General features: G+C 35.2%; 1 protein-coding gene across 1 annotated transcript; it reads right to left on the reverse strand.

Annotated features, from left to right (window-relative positions):
* Positions 1-17,951: 17,951 nt before the first annotated feature.
* LOC122317775 lies at positions 17,952-19,846 on the reverse strand. The gene is made up of 2 exons (XM_043134776.1): positions 18,887-19,846; positions 17,952-18,771 (listed from the first exon to the last, which is right to left on the reverse strand). Exons 1-2 carry the CDS (start codon positions 18,986-18,988, stop codon positions 18,394-18,396), a joined length of 480 nt encoding a protein of 159 aa, XP_042990710.1. The 5' UTR covers positions 18,989-19,846; the 3' UTR covers positions 17,952-18,393.
* Positions 19,847-22,800: the final 2,954 nt, after the last annotated feature.

A 22,800-nucleotide genomic window follows, 5' to 3' on the forward strand; every position in this document is an offset into this window, starting at 1 on the left:
TTCAGTTTTAATTATGAGATATTGTTAATGATATTTACATGGTTCTGCTCTTAAGATGTTAAAGAATCCTATTTGTTATTAGGAGGAAAAACCCATGCATTACTGGACCATAAGGTTGGAGCAAATGCACATATTGAGTGTTTGATTGGTTCATGTACATTCAGAATTGTAGTATCTCTCAAATCTATTTTTTCCCGTCATTTAATGCAACAACCTAATTCACTCTTATGGAATTCTGAATGTCTTCAATGTGTAAAAGCCCTAATGCCAGAATCCATTAATGCAGTGAAGACTCCATACATCAAATTCAACCCAACAGATCATATAGTATCCGGTTTCTTCTTTGACAAAGTTAGTGATGTGTACCTGTTTACTGATCTTCACAATTCCCTCCATGGATTCAACAAGTTCTATTCAGACCTCAGCATGAGTCATGGCTTCTTGGAATTTCACATTTTCTGGCATGTACAAGAAGATTTTACTGAGATAAGTTGCATGTACAATTAAATTATCAATCCTTCAGCTAATCTATATTGTTTTACAATCTCTCATGACTGGCAAAATAAAATACATATTGGTTGTGAGGCCCAAATCATCTAAAATCGCATATATTGCATTATTTGCAGCATGATGCCTTTAGTTATAGTTGTTCTCTACATCACCGCTTAACAGACCATAACATGAAACAGGTATAAGTCCCAAAATTCACTCTTAGATATCCTTCTAACAATACGGAGAAATCATCTTGAAACACGGTTCAACTTCATCAATCTATTGAACACAGCGTATATCATCAATGTCACAGTATATAGCACATGCCAACTCCAAGTTTATAAACATTCCTAAAATTAGTACATATAATTTTCTGCAGTAGATATACAACATTGGAAATATGGTCAGATTGATAGAGCACATGATTGCTGTAATAACCATTTTGATACAATCAGCATTTGTGTTACACCCAACACAAACATAATCAGAATATAGCATTTTGGAATACATATAGCTTGTTTTCAGGCCACTTATATCAGTGGCCTGACATATGGTCCAATCTCAAAGCAAACTAGTTCACCACTAATATTGTGTTTTACCTATATCTTAAGAATTTAAAAAATAGAAACTGATTGACAAGGTACCAATCTGTCCAGTATTTATATAAACCATTACTATACATTGTGCATCATTATAAATGCAGCGTATAATGCAAAATCAGCTTCCACTTCCAATCAGCTTCCTTAATGAACTGATTCTTTGTTACTTCCATTCAAATAATTTCCTCAACTGTAAGACCTATTATGAAAATGAAGACATTTTCTGAATCTCTTTGAACAATGGTCAAAAAAACCATACTACATTAATATTTCCTAGGGTACAATCTCATGGCTCTAAAGTATAGTGATACATTAATCATCTTCCAAATGATTAATGTATGTGAACCACATACATTAACAATGTTCTTGCTTCTACTAAAATGCCAAATGATGAAATCTGAAATAAAGTCTTTTGATAAAGGATTTGGTAAAGATTTGGAGAACATGATAGTACTTTTCATATTATTAGCTTCATGACAGTACTTTTCATTTCAGTGATTAAAGTGTCGTTGGGGGCTTTGCTTGTGGACAAGCTCCAAAATAGTGGTTATACCTGTAAGTCCTAAAGTGGTAAAGTTTGAGTAAAACACTTCAACCTCAAAATTCCATATTCCATACCTATTCAAATAAATATAAGCAATACCTTCCCATATAATCTATACGTTAACAAAGCATATGGCAGAGCATACCTGAATCAGTTTTGACATGTGCTTCACCACAAATGAATACCATATCAGCCACCATAAGAAAAATACAAGTTAAGGAAATTCCTTATGTTTATTTCACATTTACCCAAAAGCTGAATGTATTAAAATACTTTAACAGGAAAACAGTCCAGGTATAATAACTAATATGGCAAGTGCATTTACCATACCTCAAGATATATGAGACCCCGGTCACTCCATGTGATATGGATGCAAGATAATTTGTAGTGTTGCCAACCAATTGCCTCATCTTTCCTATAGAGTCAAAATACATTAAAAGAATGGGATGAGACCTCTCTACCATAAATATACTGAAAAATAATACACAATGCATCTTGTGTTATACATAGTATGGTTTCCTACACAGTATATGGCAGAAATTGAAAAGCATTGATACGCTTGGAGTTCTTATCCCTCTAAGGTAGCCTTAATACTAATGTTCACACAAAAGATTAAGGATGGTTTAAGCTAGAATCATATCATTAATCATGGATATACCAACCTCTTTAAGGTTGCATATAAGTCCCTCACTATAAGTGATATTATAAGGCCTTACTTATCATGAAAAATCATACAATGTAGTATCAATTGAAAAAGAAGGAATCTTGGGGTTCCTTAACTTCCAGTTAAATTTACATCTACCGCACAGGGTTTAATCCTTCACATTCAACCCAGTGATGTGTGCTGAACATTCATTTGAGCCCACGCCAGTCACATCCTTATCCAACAGCTGGAAGCTTGACTATATGTGACGCCCAAAAAACTCCCACCTTGTCCTTATCCAACATCACTGCTTCACTATATCTGAAGTTGAATACAGTCAAGCCCAAAAACAACCACCAACTGCCTTTGCCTCCGACACATTACAAAAGTAGACAACCTTCCTCTTTGGGTGTGTATATATATATGTGTGTAGGAAAAACTATATATATATAGTTTATATCTTGGCCACCCACCATCAAAACAAGACCAAAAAGTGCCCAAACTACTCAAAAAATATTAATATAAATGTATCGTTGACGCTCAAGGAGTCTCTCCACGAGACTGGAGAGACTCCGTGTTTCCCCGAAAATTGAGGAAAAATTCCTTCATCAACTTATCAGTTTCATTTTGCCTCTCACGAAGTCTCATTACTTCGTCCTCAATAGCTTCAAGCTGTGTCTTGTACCCCTCTGCATCTTTCCTATAATTCTCAGCATCTTTCTTGTATTGGTCTGCATCTTGCTTGTGTTTTTCAATCATTGCAAGGTACTCTTTTTCTCTCTCTCTGTCTCGCTGTCTTGTCGACTCTGGTATGACCATCTCTCCTAGCCCCCTTGAATATCCAGCTCTAGAGCCAAGGACCTCCCTAAATACACTTGCTACTGCCTCATTGGTGCGTTGCTCAGGCTCGAGACCATCCAGCTTCTCAACCATCTCCTTCTGCATGTAAAAATTTTATAAATTAGATAAAATTTATAAGTCGTGTACTGACATATGAAAAACCCCCATTCAAAAGCAAAAGCTGGTAACTATCCATTGAAACACAATATATAACCTAACTTCTAATCATACTCACATAAGTGGCTTCAGTTGCTGATGTGACAAATTTTTCGGTCTTCTTTGAGAAATGAGTCTCTTTATAGAACTCCACCAAATCCGCATTTGCAGCCCGCTACAAGTGTGTAAGGATGTCAGGTATATGTTCATGTGAGATCAAAATATTTTTTTGGGAAAGATATGCACAAATGCTAGCCGTCAACCACACAAACACATCAAATCAATACACAAGAGACAAAAACACAAGGCCGCCCTACATTTCCTGTATCATATAGTCACAAACTAATTCGATCATTCTATATAAACCTTGTTATATAAACCAATACAAACAATTGTATGTTAAATACATTATTTGGCCAGAATTATTGTAATTCGTAAATTAGTGGGAATGCATCAATAGGTTTGTGATAGAAATGATCAGCAAGACAATGGGTTGTGACAGCATACTAGACTAAAATCAGTGTCTGTTTACATACCTTCTCCTCCAAGATCCTTACAAAGGATTTCTGGTCAGCTGTGTGGTTGACATATAACGCCTTTCTATTCTCCCGATTTTGCTGAGCCATTTTCTACCATTGTATACCCAATGTCAGCTTACCCAAACCACATAATAAATAGACATGCATCGCATGCCCTTGTTAAATTCCAAAATTATAAATTTTCAATAACCAATACATACCTTGAATTCCTCGCTTCCCCACCTCCGACACAAGGTAACCCAAACGTTCAAGTCAACCATTGAACATCCAGAGGCCAATGCCTCTTCGTGGCTTTCATAAGATTCATATTTTTTGTGTAATTGGTGATGGAATGCATTGAACCTCTTTCGCAGCTGCTTCAAGACGGTCAACCTATGATTCTCCCGATCCCAATCCAACACGAAGTCAGCCTACATTGATGATCATCATGTTAACATGTTATTCTCTTTTGTACGCCCACCCCAATCAGTCAAAATGAAAAGCACATATCTTACTCTCACACGGTCGACCAAGTCATCCTTGAGTGCTTGTGGCACATTGGTCCATCTCGCATAGCTCATATCGCAGTGTTGTTTTACAATTTGCGTTAGTCGTGCTGTGAACATGGAAGAGTTCGTACAGCATGGTGCTGTTTCGCTATCATTAATCTTCAACAAAACTTTTCCTTGCCGTCTCAACATTTCGAACGCAATACACTTAGCTGGCCCACATTTCCGTTTGGGCTGCTCCTGGTTTGTTTCAGTCATTGTGGGGGCAGTCGCATCTGTATTACAAACATAACAAAAAGAAACTATCAATCTTAAGAAATCATCTTTCTTGCCTATACCAAAAGGGTAAAGAAATGACAACCGTACCGATATTATCTCCGTTTGGTGGGGTGACAACCGTACCCATATTTTCTCCTTTAGGTGGGGGGACAACAGTAACAATATTCCCCCCAGTAGGTTCAGGCTCTCTTACGGGTGAGGGTTCTCTATCCGGCTCGGGTGGGGGCATCGGAATGGGACATGGAGGCTCCCATGGATGATTGGGAGGCTGACTTGAGTCATCCGAGCCGGACTCATTATCTTCATTTGCAAGGTTGTGGTATGAACTAATACAAACTCCTCGTGGTCAGCGTGCTCTGGTTGAGTAGGGTACAAATCGACGGCCTCTTCCACGTCGTCCAGCCCCATCAATCAAGGCATATAATAGTGGTTACTTAAAGACATATACAGTAATTACCTCAAAAAGGGCCCCTGTTCGCAAGATAATAAGAAGAATCGCCCAAATAGACCACCAAAAGTTGCACTTCACCGTTTACAGCCAAATTTTCCTAGGGTACAAAACAATGATGATATTTGTTTAGGAAACAACTATGCGACATAAATAACAGGCAAGACTTGAATACGTATACCCATATATGTATTAAATTTCCAGAGAACCTAATATCAATACCAAAAACATTTATATAGAGAAAAAAATTACAGATAGGAAAGACGGCCAATTCCAAGTTAGAAATGCTTGTCCTTCAAAAAGATATCCATAAGAGGAGTCTCATGACTAGTATAGGGGTTCACATTAGATAATCACGCCCCAACACTTACTATCACCAATCCATGTTAGAGGTATCATGAAAGCATTAAAACATTATACAACTATGCAAACCCGTGTGAATAAATAATATAAGACCAACAGATTGCATAAGTACTTCAGTAGTACTTATGCAATCTGTTAATTACCAACAAAAGCTTCCTCTAGCCCATTGTGCATCTCACGGCACAATGGGCTAGAGGAAGCTCAACCAGGTTAAATCACAACAATTCAAGGTGACTGCCAGTACTGGAAGCTACACTCCAGAAAAATGATCGATCATGATCTCCTGCTTCTAGATGTACCTGTTTATCATGTGTTCTTCTCTATATATATCGTATTTCGGACTGGTTTGTTATTGAAGGTAACTTTTAATGACATACAAGTATATACAGGTTCAAAGAATGGAAATTTGCATTTCTATTGCAACACCAGGAAGATTGTCACTGTGAACAGAATATTTCCATTCCCAGTCATATATGCCCAAGAAGATGATAGAAAAGATGAAGAAATTACCAATGAGACACCATACAATGCAAAAATGCCACTGGTATCAATATCAAATAAGGCCTCAACAGTTTAAGGAAATGCCATACACTGTAAGACAGCATTATGCCCCAAACATAATGGATAAAAGTAGCTGATTGCTATGAATCTTCCTTCATTTTCTTTTGTTATTAAAATGATTATCCAATTAAATTTGGATAAGCAAAGACTTTCCTACTGGACCATATGGGCCTTCGTACATTAAGTTCCAAATACCATTAATTCAGGCTGGACAGTCTTTCACGTACAAGTTCACATTGCTGCAGAAAAAGGGAATGACAATGTTTCTTGTTTGCAACACTACAGTTTAAACAGATAGTTTGTGGTATATCCTAAAACTACAGTTCCTTTCCCATTTAAGCACCATGGATTATGAGGAGCATAAATCCATCCTAGGTAAGTAGATATTATAACACAATATTCTCACAGCCATATTTTTCAAGTTTTGAATGAAGCTTGCTTATAGTCAAAATATTATTATTTAGCATGTATGGATAAATTCCACATTTTGGAATTCACATGAACATTAGGGGAATATTGGAGGCAGGACATGGTACAACTTGAGCGCACCAACTGTTTTATTATTGTTATAAGAATATGTTTTTTTATTACAATAATGATTTCCATTTTTCACCCCAAGTTTTCACCCATTTTTCAAAATGTATTCTAGACCACCAAAACCAACAATTGGGTACCCTAAACTAGGATGATGATTGGCAAATAATCGAATTTTTTTTTTCTAAAGTAGGTGAAAAATAAAAAAATTAATTTTCCAAAAATTTGATGCCACATAACAGGACGATGGTTAATAGGAAGTTGAAAAGCATTACTCATATATATATATATATATATATATATTTAATTTCATCTGGTTATAGGTTTTTGGTTTTCATCTTGATGTTCTTATCTGATGAGTTTCCTCTTTCAATCTGAGACAGCCTAAAGTCAGAGTTCTCGAAATTAGTACAGGGGTCTGTATAAGCATATGCACAGAATGCCTGCAGCCTGTTAGTAGTTTGTGTTACAGGATGAAATAAGTATGCTACCATGTTTCATTTATTTTGCTATAATTGGCTGGACATTCATGCATAATGGGTTTTTCACGTGTAACACTACAAGAAATCAGGTCTTTTGCAGCGCACAAAATCAGGCAAACTAGCCTCTTGAATTGTCTCAAGTGCATAATTATCGTTGGTATAAAGAAATGTCTTGAGAAGATCGAGCCACTTCTAGACCAAGGAACTAGTATTAAGCTTTACAAGATTTATCATCATTGATTTTTCATCAATCAAATGTTTCAGCTAATCAACACACCTGGAAATCATTGAAAGTTTCTAGAATATAACTCAACATATACAAATAAAGCATTAAATGAATTGCCATTAGTCTAGTGAAAAGGGAATAAGCAGTCTGGGCTGAACAAAACAGCGTGCAAAAAAAGTGTTTATTGAACTCAAAACAACCATTTACGTGAGGAGTGCTTCAAACCTTAAAGACTTCTTTAATTTGCAAACTTTGGACTCCCCTTAGTTTGAAAACATGAGGTAAAATCATGTAAACTTCTTCCAACAAATCACCATGTTAAAAAAGTATTAAACCCATAAAGCTGTACTAAATGCCCTTTCTGGGCAGCTGCTATAGCAAGTAAGGTTCAATTAGTGACCATCTTAGAATAGAGGTGAGAAGGTTTCAAAATAATCCAAAAAAACACATTGGGTATAACCCTTAGCAACCAACCCAGTTGGAAAGTCATTCAGTATAAGCATCAGCTCTATATTTGACTTCATATACCATTTACAACCAAATGGGTTGTTTATCTCAAGTCATAAAGTGTAATAGTCCAAGTATTTTTTGTTTCCAAGGCTACAATCTCAAAAACCATGGCATCTCTCCAATGAGAGTATTGGATTGCCTGATGATAAAATTTAAACAGCGTATAACAGAAAATAAATTCAAGGGCAAAGTATTTATATCTATGAAAAATGCTGATATCATCATAGGATAGTTACTATAATATCATATTGACTACCTACAGGAACAGAAAAAGAACCTACAGGATGAGAAAAAGAACCTATGGTAGAACAAGAAAAAATATGATGTAGAGTGTGTAGTAAAAGAGATATAATAAGAATTCTACAAATAACCAAGAGGTCCTTGAATTTGAGATGAAATTCAAAATGGTAAAGATACAGTCATTTTGAAACTTTATTTGAATATGTAGATAAAGAAGGTCTTATAAAAGAGATGTCTCCATGTAGGGATTAAGTTGATCAACTTCAGAGTTGTTGAAGGCAGAACAACAAGAAGTACTATTTATGATTGATTTGGTGATGGTATGAGAAGGAAAAGGCAAAGAGGCCAAGATTTTATAGAGGAAGACATGCTCAAGAAAAACAATATGTCTAGAAATAAAATATTCATTTCTAACAGGACCTAAGAGTTTATAACCTTTTATAACAAAATGATAACCAAGGAGAACATATTTTTGTGCTCTAGGTTGTAATTTGGATCGGGATCTAGTTAAGAATGAGGCAAAACAGAGGCATCCAACAGTTTTGAGGTGATCATAACTAGAAGGAGAATGGAAAAGTGATTCACAAAGAGATTTGTTATTCAAAATAGGTGTTGGTGGTAGATTAATGATATGAGTGGCTGAAAAAGTTAATATCACCATATAAAAGAAAAGGCAAGTGAGATTGAAACATAATTTTTCAAAGCTATGTTTAGAATATGTTGGTGGTTGCAGTGCTTGCACTCTACAGCAGAAATTGTTGTGGAGCTTCAATACAACTAAACTGATGTAAGACATCTTTAGACTTTAGAAAAGGACAAACAGAAAAATTGTGTACTATGATTAGTACAGAATTTCTTAATTCTGAAGCCTTGAGTTGTGTTTTAATCAGTTTGGATTGCATATTTGCAATGATGATTGAGACTTCAAATGGGCATTAATAAAGATATACCTATGTAGCACATGTACAATCATGTTGCTAATGTTAAGAAATATTCGTGACCTTCAACGGTTTGTGGATGTATAATGATCCCCATAAATCACAATGAACAAGATCAAACTGTTCAGTTAGAAAAAATGAGTATTTGAACAACTATCTGTTTATTTTGTATCCATGAAATGCACTTTGGTTAAACTTTGACATCATAGGTTTGGTCATCCCTGTGTTTTAAGGATGAAATCCCTGAATGAAGTTGTTCCTGATTTAGTTGTACCCCATTTTTATTAATAAACTTTGGTATCATAACTAATAAAATGCTACTTTCTTTTGTTTTGCCAGTGGACAGACAGAAAATTCTCACCACAGAAAGAAATGTTCTCCCATTGACAAAAGCATCTTTGGGCATAACAGAATCAGCATCTCCATAAACAAACTCACATGCATGGACTTTGGAGGCTATATATTACAGCCTATTACAAGGCTAATGGGTGAACATCTTTCACATTTGAAGGGAAATGCATTAGGTATTATCTTGGGTACTTCCCATAAGATCAATTGAAGTCATGAAAACCTCTCTTACTGAACCTTATACTTCAAAATTATAACCTATATATATAACTATTTACTAAGACATTATAGATTTAATTTTATTTTAATAAATCGGATTGTAGTTATATATCATAAAAGTATATAATTAGAACCTAATTTTATACAGACAATTACAAAACTATAATATTGTCAAAACGCATCATAATGGATTGTATATAATCTCATACAAGGTCATAATCACCAACAAGTAGATTGAGTTCATACCATAGCCTAGATATATACATGTTAGGGAGGTGGGCATGTGCATCACTGTCTTCCAAAGATAGTGATGAGTTAGATGACGTAAATGGAAGAAATCTCAAGCCATTTTACAGGGTCTTTATAAACTTATAACAGAATTACTAAAACTGCATTAATTTGGCAATCCCATACACACAGATTGAGCAATCCAAACACAAGAGGCAGATACACAACCATTATACCTCAAACAGACACACATTCACATCACTTTCATATCACGTTGCAAAAAATATACAAGAAATAGGAGATACTCGTAAAGGGGTTTCATAAATTCACAAGAAATAGAATATACCTGGAGCCTTGTTTGATCATTCTGGAAAACAGAGGACTAGGCACTTCGGACGGGAAATGGAGGCGTGGAATCGTCTATTCCAGCGAAGGTGGAAACGGACCCATTCAGCTTCCCAAACGGTGATGGTAGCCAAATGTAGTTATGGAAGGACGTGTAAACACTAGGGTTTACGATTGGGAGATCAAAATCTTTTTTGAAAAATCTGAACCAAAAAAGGGCTGATATAGAACGAAACCCGAATGGGAGAAACGGGAAAGTGGCTAGAGGTGGAGGAGCTGAAGCCACTCGAGAACACAGGGGAAATTTCTTTTCGTTTGGGTGGATTGAGCTACGATGAAGCTTGGTGGGAACGGGTCGAAGTGCAGCAGAAAGGTAAACTCGGTCGGAGTGAGCAAACGTGAGGGAAAAAAAAGTTGGGGGGAATTTTAAGTGAAATAGGATGTTTGGCGCGGTCATGAGCTGTAGTGGCGAACGATACAGCGCTGCAAAAACATTTCCCTAACTCGGACGACAAAAATCGTTGCAATAACACTAAAAACTGTTGCAATTCTAGGCAATAAACTGGTATTTTTTTTACAGCAATCATTTTCGTTGCAATAAAGATAAAATCGTTGTAAATAGTCTTTAAAGAAATTTACTGTTTTAAAACTCTGCAGCGTATCAAAATCGCTGCTGTTAACAGACTATTACAGCAATTTTATTTTCAACAAATTTAAAATCACTGCAAAAGGCCCTAAATCTTGTAGTGTGATGTGGTTCTTTTAGTTTTTCTAGTTTTTGTGATGATCTTGTTGTGAAATTTTTTGATGGATTTCTGAAATGAAAACCGATGGGAACACCGCTGAATCGATGGTAAATAGCCTAAACTATTGTAACCAATTTTATCCCCCTTAATCAGCCAATTTCAATTAGTATCACCTCCTGAAAAACATATTGATACAGTTTCAATTTTGGATTGAAATTACATCATTAGCATCGATTTTCACCGCTATTCAGTATGGAGTTGTGGTACTTTCATCATATCATAAAATATAGGTCAACCATGTTAAGTACAAAAGTTTTTTTTTTTTTTTTTTTTTTGCGAGGCAAATTTACCCTTGCATTGGGCAGAGAAATTTCATATTGGACCAAAAATGCCTTAAGGGTTACGTGTTAAGAAATCTAAAAACCAAAACTTTTGAAAACACATTATCCTATTGGAGTAAATATAAAAGTTTACTTATATATATAAAGGAAAGTTGAAATTGGAACTGAAGTGATTTACTGATAAAATGGGGGTACAACATCATCCGTATTTTGGGAGTATCTAATATAGTAATATTGCAGCTTGGATCTTTATTCATGTCGGATCACTTGGAGAAGCTAGAGATCCAAATTTGTTTTTGTTAGGTTCTCAAATTTGAGAGTTAAAAGAAGTATTTTCAAGATCGATGCTTAAAGGGCACATAAATATATTCTCCACCATAAGTGGGTGAACCTGATTGTCTCGATCGATCGATATTCTTTTACGTTACACAACTAAATTTTAGACATCTCTAATACCGTCCGATTATATTCCTTAATTTAGACATCAAAAATCATCTTAATTGGAGCTCAGATTCGAACATGCCCTTATTATATTAACAACTTGCTGTACGTAAAACTAGCATCCAATGTCACCTATGTTGCTAATATATATAACGATGATTATATAAATGAGAAATGCATGTCAACCTTTTCAGCAGCAACATCTGTTATAGACAGCCATATATAGTTCATTTCCACCGCATGGAGCTACATGGAAAAATTATTTTTTTAATAATGGACTCCATATTTTTTTCAAAATGAGTACATGAGATTTGTACACTCCAAAACTGTAAATATTATTTTTTTATTTTTTTTCTTTTATAGTTTTAGTAGCCAATCATGCCCGGCCATATGGTGGAAATGAACTATATATAAGGCTGTCCCCCATCAAAATATATGTAGTACCAGTACTAAAGGTTTTTTCAAGTGTACGTTATGTGAACTGCAACTCTGCCCATTCCATGAGCATGTGATCAAGTTTAGGGCATGGGATGGACATAATATATGTAAATCTCCTTTCCAAAGATGAGAGAGAGAGAGAGAGAGAGAGAGAGAGAGCCACACACACACACGATAATGATATATATATATATATGATCTACTTTGGCTGGGTAGGGTTAATGAAAGCTTGCTATGAATCTATAATGAAGCTCATGTGCTTTCTTCTACCGTTTGCATCACAAACTAAAAGATGTAGTTTTGAATTGTACAAATGACTCCGTAAAGCGACACAATCCATTGTTGGGATGATAAAGTAAGTGAAAATGTAAGCAAAATCAACTTTTTCTTGGACTATGTAGGTATATGATTTCCTGATGATTGACACCTGGCTAACTTCATTGTTGGAGGGATAAAAATTTGAACTAATTAATCTATAGCTTAGCCTGATCTTGAACTTGGTGTAGTACTCTCCTTAATTCAAGGGCCTCATTAGGGTTCCGCAGCCAGATATCGAATCTTATTGGTTTAAGGAATCACTTAACGTGGGCGTAGCCAATAGGAATTGGCTGGTGTGTTTAAAGTTATGATTATATTAATGGTGCATTAATTAGCGGCCGCCTAACCACTAACGAATGAAAAATAAAAAAATAAAGCACTAGAGCTTATTATTAAAGTGATTTTAGAACCAATTTGCACATATAGAATAATAATAATATGTGCCTTTTTCATAAGCTACTCCATTTTTGGCCAGACAAGAACTCGCACACCTATAGCTTTGCGTTACAGATTGTTTGCCATTGTGCGATAAAAGCGTGGGAAGACCCCCCTCGATTGGCGAACAGTACTACTGACTCTAGACCTCCATATATATATGTCAGTCAACTTTACAGTGGCACGTGCTTGCTATTGATGGTCGATGCTGATCATCCATCGTGTTTATAATGCCCGCTCTCTCTATATATTGAGAAAGAGAACTCTTAGAGACATACATTGATTATACAAAATAACTTTATAAATTAATATGATTTTACGGAATTTATTAGATTTACTTTATAATAAAATTAATTTTATAAATATGACGTATCACATCAAATCACATCTGTTTGTGAGTTTATTTTTGTGTAATTCCTTTATAATTAAAGTATTTTCTATTGATAAATGATATTTTTAATTTTTGAATGTGCAGTCATACTCCTTTTAAAATTAAGAGTGGATAAATATAGAATTTTTACGAAAAAAATTATGTTTTTAATGGTGGCTCTCAATTAATTTTTCGAATAAGTACGCGGTGACTATACTCCAAAACTGTATATGACATTAGTATTACGACTATATATTAGGGTACTCGTAATTAAATGTATTAATTTATCTTATATAAACAATATTATTAAGTTTCATTAATCTGATCATCGGTCTTAATTATATATGTTATCTTCAAGAAAGTAAACATATTATAAGAGAGACGCAAAATTTATCTTCCCAATGTTCTCTATTATCATCAGCAAGAGGAGCTGGTGCCGTACGTGAAAGTTACGAATTAGTAAGATGATCGTGGTTATCATAATGTAATTTGTGATCCGATCTCATTTGTTTGGCATGTGGAACTCTGAACTCTGAAGCGTTAAGGGCTAGATCACCAAACTCGCCACCATTAAACTTTTCAGATTTGACTTTTGTAGCTGAAAATAGATAAGTGTATTATCTTCATAGGCCGTTATAGAGTTTGAAATCTATCGAAATTTATTCAAACTATAATATGTCATTTTTCACATCTATCTAACTGCTTTCCGTTTTAGTTTCCATATTGTTAATTTAAAAAAAAAAAATTATCTCTCAGATATTTTTCTATAGATCAAGTTAAGTCTTATCTTTCTAAGAAGGGTAAGGTTGTGTCTCTGTTTAGGCAGAATGCTATCTCTTAAAAGTTTATCTGTAGAAAGTATCAACAATAGTAAAGACCAAACCAGTCACAAAAGGAAATAATATACTAGTAGAGCTACAAATGCATTATTTTAATTTACAATGTCATGTTTGTTATGGCAATAAAATAAAAACATTAATATATATATATGTATATGACCTTTAAATTAATTTGGATTTGGAAGACTTTGATTATTTCTTGCCTCTATATATATATATATATCTTTCCAACTCCAACCTCTTCCGGCCAATAGCTGGCACATGCATGGACTTCAAAACCCATTGTTAATGCTACCATCTGCAAAATTACCTGCAACATAATGCTATATATTATAATTTCTGCTGTTCGGTGAACACACCATATATGCATTAATTCATGCAAGAAAGAAAAAAGACCACAACACGTCCCTCCATTTATACGTTTAATCATATTCAAGAATTTGGAACAAGATGTTTCTGACGGAATCTTTATTTCTTTTCATCAATTTTCATCAAAAGATCTACTTTTCTTTGGTCATGAAAAAAGTCTTTAATAATTTGTCTCCGTAAAATTCCACCTTTTATGGCTCTTTAAAACTAAGTACATCCATGTCTCGTACACATGATGATCTACATATATATATATATATATATATGATCTGGCATATATATCCAGTCCCCCATGCATAAACTCGCTTGCATGATCGAGTTCCAAAGTTGAATCTAGGTTACCAGAAAATTAAGGCTGACATCCCACTACTACAACAAATACGATTCATACTTACAATGCTTACATTATCTGATCTGATACTGATTGAGAAGTCAGAAAAGATGAAACATCGTATTAGCTGCAAACACAGTTCCCATTGGCGAAAAACACATGCAGTACTTCAAAGATAATAAAGAAACTTTTGCCGCTAATAAATTTATTAATTAGCCATTTAATTATTATATATTCAGGGATAATGTAATTATATTCCCACGTGTCAGTACTGACTAATTATTAATACAATTAACAGATGCGGCCTGTAAAATACCTGAACATAGGATGAATACAATCTTATACTTTGTAAAGGATTAATTTCACTGCTGAAAGTAGTACATGATCAAGGCATTCATATATATTTGTTTAATGCCTCAAATCACTCCATTAATACACCCAATTAGCAGCAGTCTTATCTTCGTGACCCCCTAAATGATATTTTCTCTTATATCATGGCCGGACAAGAAGATGCAACACAAATCTCAACCATCATCTAAACGGTCATCCCTTCAATATTTCTAAAAGTGTTGCTTGGGCTCAAACAAGTAAGATTTCTAATCTAATCCTTTCATGAGTCTTACCCTGTTAATCTTGAAAGGTTGCAGGAACCCTAAAAATGAAGAAAACAGAAGGGATGGGGAGAGGGAAGATCGCAATTCAAAGGATCGATAATTCAACGAGCAGGAAAGTTACTTTTTCGAAGCGGAGGAAAGGGTTGATCAAAAAGGCAAAGGAGCTTGCAATCCTGTGTGATGCTGAAATTGGCCTTGTAATCTTCTCAAGCACTGGGAAACTATATGAGTTTGCAAGCACCAGGTCTGGCCGCAATTTTTCACTAAAAACGTTAATTTGTTCGTTTGTTATAGTTTGTCTCGCATGATTTTAACAAAAATTTTATGCATAACAGAACATCTTCTGCACACAGCTTAATTATATTTTGCAATGATAAAATTCTTATTTATTTATTTATTTATTCTCTTGAAATTGTGCGTTTTACTACAATTTTCTATCTTCCAAGAATTTGACACGTCCTAATATCCTTCAAATATATGTATACATGTTATTCAAATTAATAATATTATTCCTTTAGGCTTTAAGTGCCTGTTGTATATAACTGCATGGCAGTAAGTAGCTAGACTAGCTAGGAATCTTGGCAGCTTGGTGTGCGGATGGTCCCTATAAGGAATTGCGTGCACTGCATAGTACTCTTGACTCTATTGTATGCCTTGGTCGAGTAAAAACTGACGTACTCGCACTACAAGAAAAATGGACAATTGTGATCAATTTATAACAACGAAAAGATTATTAGCAACTAAAATAGGAGGAAGCCGAGGTTTTAACACTACAACAGAAATCACTTTTTCCCGAGAACAATTTGGTCCCAATTACTCCCATTTCCTGCCAGAATAATGTATTTCTGGCATATTCAGGTCCTAGCACGGTCACCAGAAATAACTGGCCCAAGATGCTATTACTTCTTGCGAGACTTTGCAATGTCCGAAATTATGACTATTTCTGGCATCACCGAATCGTCAGAAAAGATGACTTTCTCCCAGCAATTTAACACCAGAAATATTATATTCTGATGTGTTAGTATATTGGAAACTAGTATTTCCAAGGAGTGTAACCAGCCGGAAATAGAAGTTTCCTACGACATGTAGGCCATCTCAGATAAGTTATTCTGGTAATTTTGTCTTCTCGGAATAGTAATTCCCGCATTATAAAGTTACCGGAAATAGCAATTTTCCGTGTTATTCGTCACACAAGATGATCATTTGGGACAAAATAATTGCTCGGAAATATGATATACCTATATATGTACTGGTAAGAAAAGCTGATAAATAGTAATGAAAGTGACTATTTCCGGCATAGTATTGGTTTGCCAGAATAACTCAATTTGGACATAAATTGAGCTTCACAGCTTTTGGTTAATACCTAAAGAATCCATTTGTCCCAAACAAATGCTACACTGGCATTTGTATATTGTCCCAAATTAGGGATCCTACCATTTCTATTTATCGTTTTCTGGAGTCGATAAATAATAGGGGTAAAGGTATTATTATTATTATTATTATTATTATTATTATTATTATTACCTATTTATTTATTTAATTTTGCAACATTCTTATTTGTTGTAAGATTAATGTTGATCGAATTTATGTATTTAGAATTCATCTGTAGTGATTTCTTACATTGTTGAGAAATCAGCTAGACATCAATTCAAAATAATACATGTATATTTCAGAGGTACTCAGTTTGAAATCACTATGTCGTCGGGCCTGAGATTCAGCCACCCTTATATATTCAATAACCAGTTTGCATTAATGCTAGTCGATCGGTAACTTGCCCAGACAATAAAATACCTGAACGTGAATGCCCAAAACCAAGTTCCATGGTCTATTGGGATAAGAAACCTTCTTATATATTGAATATATAAGAAAAGCATATGGTCTATTGGGATTTAGCATGTCACCAGCATTAATTTTTTTACAAAATATCTGAATATCGGTTAAAGCCATAGATACACAAAAGAAACTGCATGTTGTTTATCCAACCACACTTGTGCAAACCATATAATGCATACAAGGACCATGTGCTTCATTCCCAATCTTTGCTGGAGCATTCTTCTTTTGCTGCATGCATGGAGCTTCATAACTCACCCTTGCCATCTTGTGTTTGAACATAGTAGATCTGCAAATGTCACATAGAAGCTTGTAAAAACAGATGTAATTCTAAATCCATTGGTCAAATGCAATTTTTCAGAATACATGTATATAATATAATATCACATTATCAACAATAAAAGTAATTCCTATTACCTGGGGACATCCCAACTTATATTATATCCCAATATTACACTGCTCTTAGACTGCTCTTACAGTCTTGCCTAGATTAGTGTGAAAGTAGCCTATTTTTTGTCTTTGCATCTTATCTAGCACTGAAGATATAAACAGATTGAGTATTGCATATTCATCCTTCAGAATTTGGTGAGTTACATAGGTTATCTAGATGTGTACCAACCCAACAGCAATATTCTTGTATCCTCTTATACAAAAATTCACTTATTGTTTACATGACTTCACCTAGACTATCAATGTTAGAAGATTAACTACAATATTCTTTGTTTGAAACACATATTCCTTATATGTCTTAACCTGACACCACATAGTTACATAGTCAAGCAAGTCTCTTTACATACAGCAGTGACATTCCCCATCATTCTATGATTGTTGAAAATTATCTCTACTATCAATTTCCAACTACTGCAATAGTATTCCTAACTACAAGTGAACCAGGAAGATATAGTAATCTGGATGTATTAATAACATTTACAATCTCAGCACAGACCATGCAAGTAACACACCAGTGCTTACCACATTTATTGGCCGCCTAATGCATTAAGTAATAACCAGCATGCAATGAAATATAAATAACACATACCTGTTCCCTGCTCTAAAGGCCATGGGCTGGCATCTTTGACACTTCTCTTTAGGGAAAATAAACAAAAGTATGTATCCATCACTACTGGTACACAAAAATGTCCATACATCTTCATTACCACTCCAAAACCACCAACTCATAAAATATCATTCAAAAGGATGCTCAACAAAAGGATGCTTCATGCATTTTCTATGCTACTCCAGCAAAGGTTCAAAATACCATCAAAAAATTCAACAAAAGTGTTGTGAAGGGGAGGATGCCTACGCATCTCCTGGAGTCTCCCGTTGAGACTCCCTTTGGGACTCTAATTCTGTAACACGTTCATTAAGCCTGTCACACTCTAAAAAACAAGCATTCATCTTTTCCAAATCATTCATAAATGTCTCAAATTTCTTCTTGAACAACTCTGCCTCAGCCTTGTTCTTCTCATTCTCTGCCTTGTTCTTCTCATTCTCCTCCCTAAGACGTTCAAACTCCCTATTGGATAGCAAGGATTGAGATGGTTCAGGTATAACTAAGTGTCCTAAACCTCTAGCATAGCCCGATCGGGAACCCAACACCTCCTTAAACACTGCATTGGCATTCTCATCATTGTTATCTTCTGGTTCCATCTCATTCATCCGCTCAAGCATCATATTCTACATTAGACACAAATCAGAAATCCATGTTTGAGAACTAACCAATTACTGTCCTGACAAATTTCTATAAAACTGTCAAACTATATCATTATTATATATAGCCATTATAACTCACGTAGTTGTGCTCAGCAGCTTCAGTAATAAATCTACCCTTCTTTGTAGACCAATGCACCTCCCGATAGAAAGCAACATGATTTGGAGCTTGTTCCCGCTTCATGATTTTAACATCAGTTTAATAAGTAAAATATTCATAATGGAAACAGGAAGAAAAACACTATATGACTTTGTTAATTAAATGTATAACTTCACCTTTTCCTCCATTAGCCTAACAAATGACTTCCTGCCACCCGTGTGATTTATCCTTTGATTTTTCCTATTACTTTTGTTCCGCCTTGATAGGTTCTATCATTGACACAATGTAATTAATCCCAACGTCCAGGTACAAGAATTATTAGAAACGATTCAAATAAAGTGTAAAGACTGAGAGTACAGTTATCTTACCTGAAATTCCTCACTCCCCCATCTCTCACATAAAGCTTCCCACACAGCTTTGTCCACCATCTTTGTCCCTCCAGAAAGGGCTGCCTCATGTGTTTCATACTCTTGGTATTTGCAGTGTAATAGGTAGTGAAAATCATTATATTTCTGAGCAAGTGCCATTGCCACTGTCTCTCGATGGTTGCTTTTAGACCAATCCAATTCAAAATCAGCCTAGATGTATCAACTAGTTAGTGTCACTGAAAAATGCCAAATTAAAAAATTATGTCAGTATTTGCTGTAATCATATGCCAATGGTTTTACCCTGACACGATCTGTTAGCTCTTCCTTGTTCAGTTTATCAACACGAGTCCAGCTTGCATGACGCATGTCGGCATACAACTTCACAATCCATGTCACGCGTGTTGAAAAAATCGTTGCATTTTCACATGATACTCCTCTTTGCCCATCCTTAATCTCCACCGCCACTTTCCCAAACTTCCGAATGCGATCAAATTGGGAACACCTTGCTGGTCCTCTTCCACGCTTCCGAGTGGGAGGAGCTTGCACAATGAAAGCAGAATTTGTTATTTATCACCTTATTACCACTTGCAAATGGACAATGTACCAACCATATTTAATACATAGTTGGTACAATTCTGAAACTTGTGTATTAATGGGGCTTATATACCTTCAACTAGCGTGTTAGCAACTTCAGCCTCATTCACAGGATTTGTGTCCTCCTCTGGTGCGACACTTGGGCCTTGAGTGGATGCCTCTGAAAATGAAACAGACTCGTCCCTTAGAATGCGTGCTCGAGTTTGTGCCCCTTGGCCTCTACCATGTACTGATGTGCGATTGCCACCACGTCCATTACATGCATTCCTTGTTCCTCTCATTTTAGCTACATCATATAATAGTCTTTGTTAATATCAGCTTTTCATCCATATCTAAAATGAAAGGCCAGATTGTATATTTCCATAAATTCCCTGAATCCCATATCTGGTATTAATACAACCATCTGCCAGGACTAAAGTTATGCTATATATATAACAGATATGGACACTACAGATGAGCATATACATAAAACTAGAAGAAGCTATACACACTACATATGTTTGTTATAAACACTTACACTGTGAAAAACAGAAAATCCCAGTGACCTTTTCTCTTAAAATATCATCACACACATGTATTTTATGCCATTGCAATCTATTCTCAGCAACTTGCCTTCAAATGCCTCGTATTTCAAAAGCACCCCTATTCTTGAGATATTGATGGTGATAGGGACCAGACTTAGAAGGGGTGTCACACCATCGAATATTTGCACATTTCTAGATAATACAAACTTAGTCTTTTACAAATACATATTAGAACCTACTGGAACAAGTTATAATACTCATAAATCTATATCCTTTGACCCACCCAGCATATTTGGCAATTCCTGATACATATGTAAAGTTACTTGTAGCTGAGGGAAATAACAAATGCCAGTGTAAAAACTATTCTATTATCGCACCATTGACAACAGATTTCTCAGGTTATTGAACCCCATCATATTCAGGCACAAATACAACCTCTGTTCTTTATTTTTTTTTTTAACTTTCAAAGCTTAAGAAGTAGAGGTAGTCAGTTTATAGAAACAACTGAATGAACAGTTTGCATGTAAAGAGTAAAAGGTAAGGAGGACTCACACAGGGCAATTCGCAGTGGGAAGGCTTTGAACAACTGAATAGCTGGGGTCGGTTACTGCTGCTATGTAGCTTGTTGAGTTTCCCAGAGGACAGAAACTCGCATAGCCAAACTTCTCAATATGCCTCAGCTTCCCATTTGGTAATGGGCATTAGAGGGTAGCTTATATATCTCAATGAAACCCAGGAACGTAACCATGATTTACATAAAGCAACTTAACTCAGGATGTTAACCAGAAGTATACCAAACTCAACCACTTTCTGACTTCACTCCTTGGAAAAGGTGCCCAAAATTTTAGATTTCCCACGTATTGCAGGGTGCTTACCGCGCAATCACTTGCCTACAATCCATGGCTCTTATACTTTTTTTTTATTTATTCCCATCGTGTATAGAGATTGCTGCTCGTGATAAAGTCACGTATGCTTTCAACATTTGGGGCTCATATCTTAGTCATTAGCCGTGTGCAATGCCTATGGGTTTGATTTCCCCAATTTATTATTACTTTAGTCTAATAACCACATGAATCTCCACTAACCAATTCATACCAAATAATTAATTGTGCTTTTAGCTAGTCAGTTCTTTTAGAATTTCCAATTTAAATTGAGACGATATATATAGTCCCCTACAAAAGATAGTGCTACTGTGCATTGTTTACATTGCCTCAAATGTTCCTTCCAAATCGTACCGTGACATCTAGAATGAATGAATTTCCTGTAAATTCATTCCTCTTGCTCTCTCAATCACCAACAGTTCACTGAAGTTGCCAACTAAACTTCGCTTGTAGTAGCCAAACTTCAGTAGCCAATAAATTATCTCCTAATATAGAACCAGTAAAATATTTAACACTATAACAACAAGTACAATGTATAACCAGTAAATATATCACAAATACACTGTGATATATGCAAATCCCAGCCTTATAAGGTAAGTATGGAAGAGCTCCACCGCCACACAATTGAAGCTATATATAATAGCTTCTACTAACAGGAAATAAAAATACATATGAGAGTAAATTAGGCCTTGCATGGCTGCAAATCACTCCTCCATGACAGGTAGCCATGCTGCATTTTATATTCATACAAATTTACATCAATCCAAGTCATATATATATATATATATATATATATAGTACGCATCATTCATACTATGCATTGTGGACGTTTACTAACTAAAAACAGCAATCCATAGAAATACTCCTATATATATTTTGTTCCATACAACAATTCATAAAATTTAACATTTCTCAGGTTATTGAAGTACTCCAACAGCAATCCATTGGTATTGAATATTCATAGCTTCTTAGATAGCAAATGATAAAGTGAAGTCGTCTTACCATGTCTGAAACTTCAGTTGTCATTAAATACAACAGCAACAACAGAGCATATCCCTATTTTGGTCAATAATCAGGATGGGTTTTTGGTCTTAATTAAAACCTATTTATACATGCTTAAAACATGGATCAAAACCTGAGAGCATGCAGTAATGCTGTTATGTACTGAAGAGTTTAGCTATGTTAGAACCTACTTGTTCATATAATCATAAATACTTGTTCTACCCCTACATTTCGCTCATAACCAGTAATTACCTACTGATCAGTACAAATTACTATAATAAATCGAGTTCAAAAGTAACTCTACATCACCACATTAGTAAATATATAGGGAAATTCACAAGTACATGCAATTATGCCAAACATTATTCAAAATCTGTTTCAGAATTCGATTGGGAGTCGTCCTCATTCTCAGACTCATAATGGTCAGTATTGGGATGATCGCCATAGTCGTCACCATCCACATCATCTTCAATAAAAGTTTGGTCGGCATTGTCGGGAGTAGAACGAGGTAGCGTAGTTGCCTCATT

This window comes from Carya illinoinensis, chromosome 8, assembly GCF_018687715.1.
Source record: "Carya illinoinensis cultivar Pawnee chromosome 8, C.illinoinensisPawnee_v1, whole genome shotgun sequence".
Classification (NCBI taxonomy): domain Eukaryota; kingdom Viridiplantae; phylum Streptophyta; class Magnoliopsida; order Fagales; family Juglandaceae; genus Carya; species Carya illinoinensis.

Bases quoted from the DNA above. Each gene is read 5' to 3' on its own strand.
- LOC122317775 (XM_043134776.1), bottom strand. From the start codon at position 18,988: ATGAAGCGGGAACAAGCTCCAAATCATGTTGCTTTCTATCGGGAGGTG. The intron at 18,772-18,886 runs GTGAGTTATAAT...TGTCTAATGTAG, and splicing joins AAGCTGCTGAGCACAACTAC to AATATGATGCTTGAGCGGAT.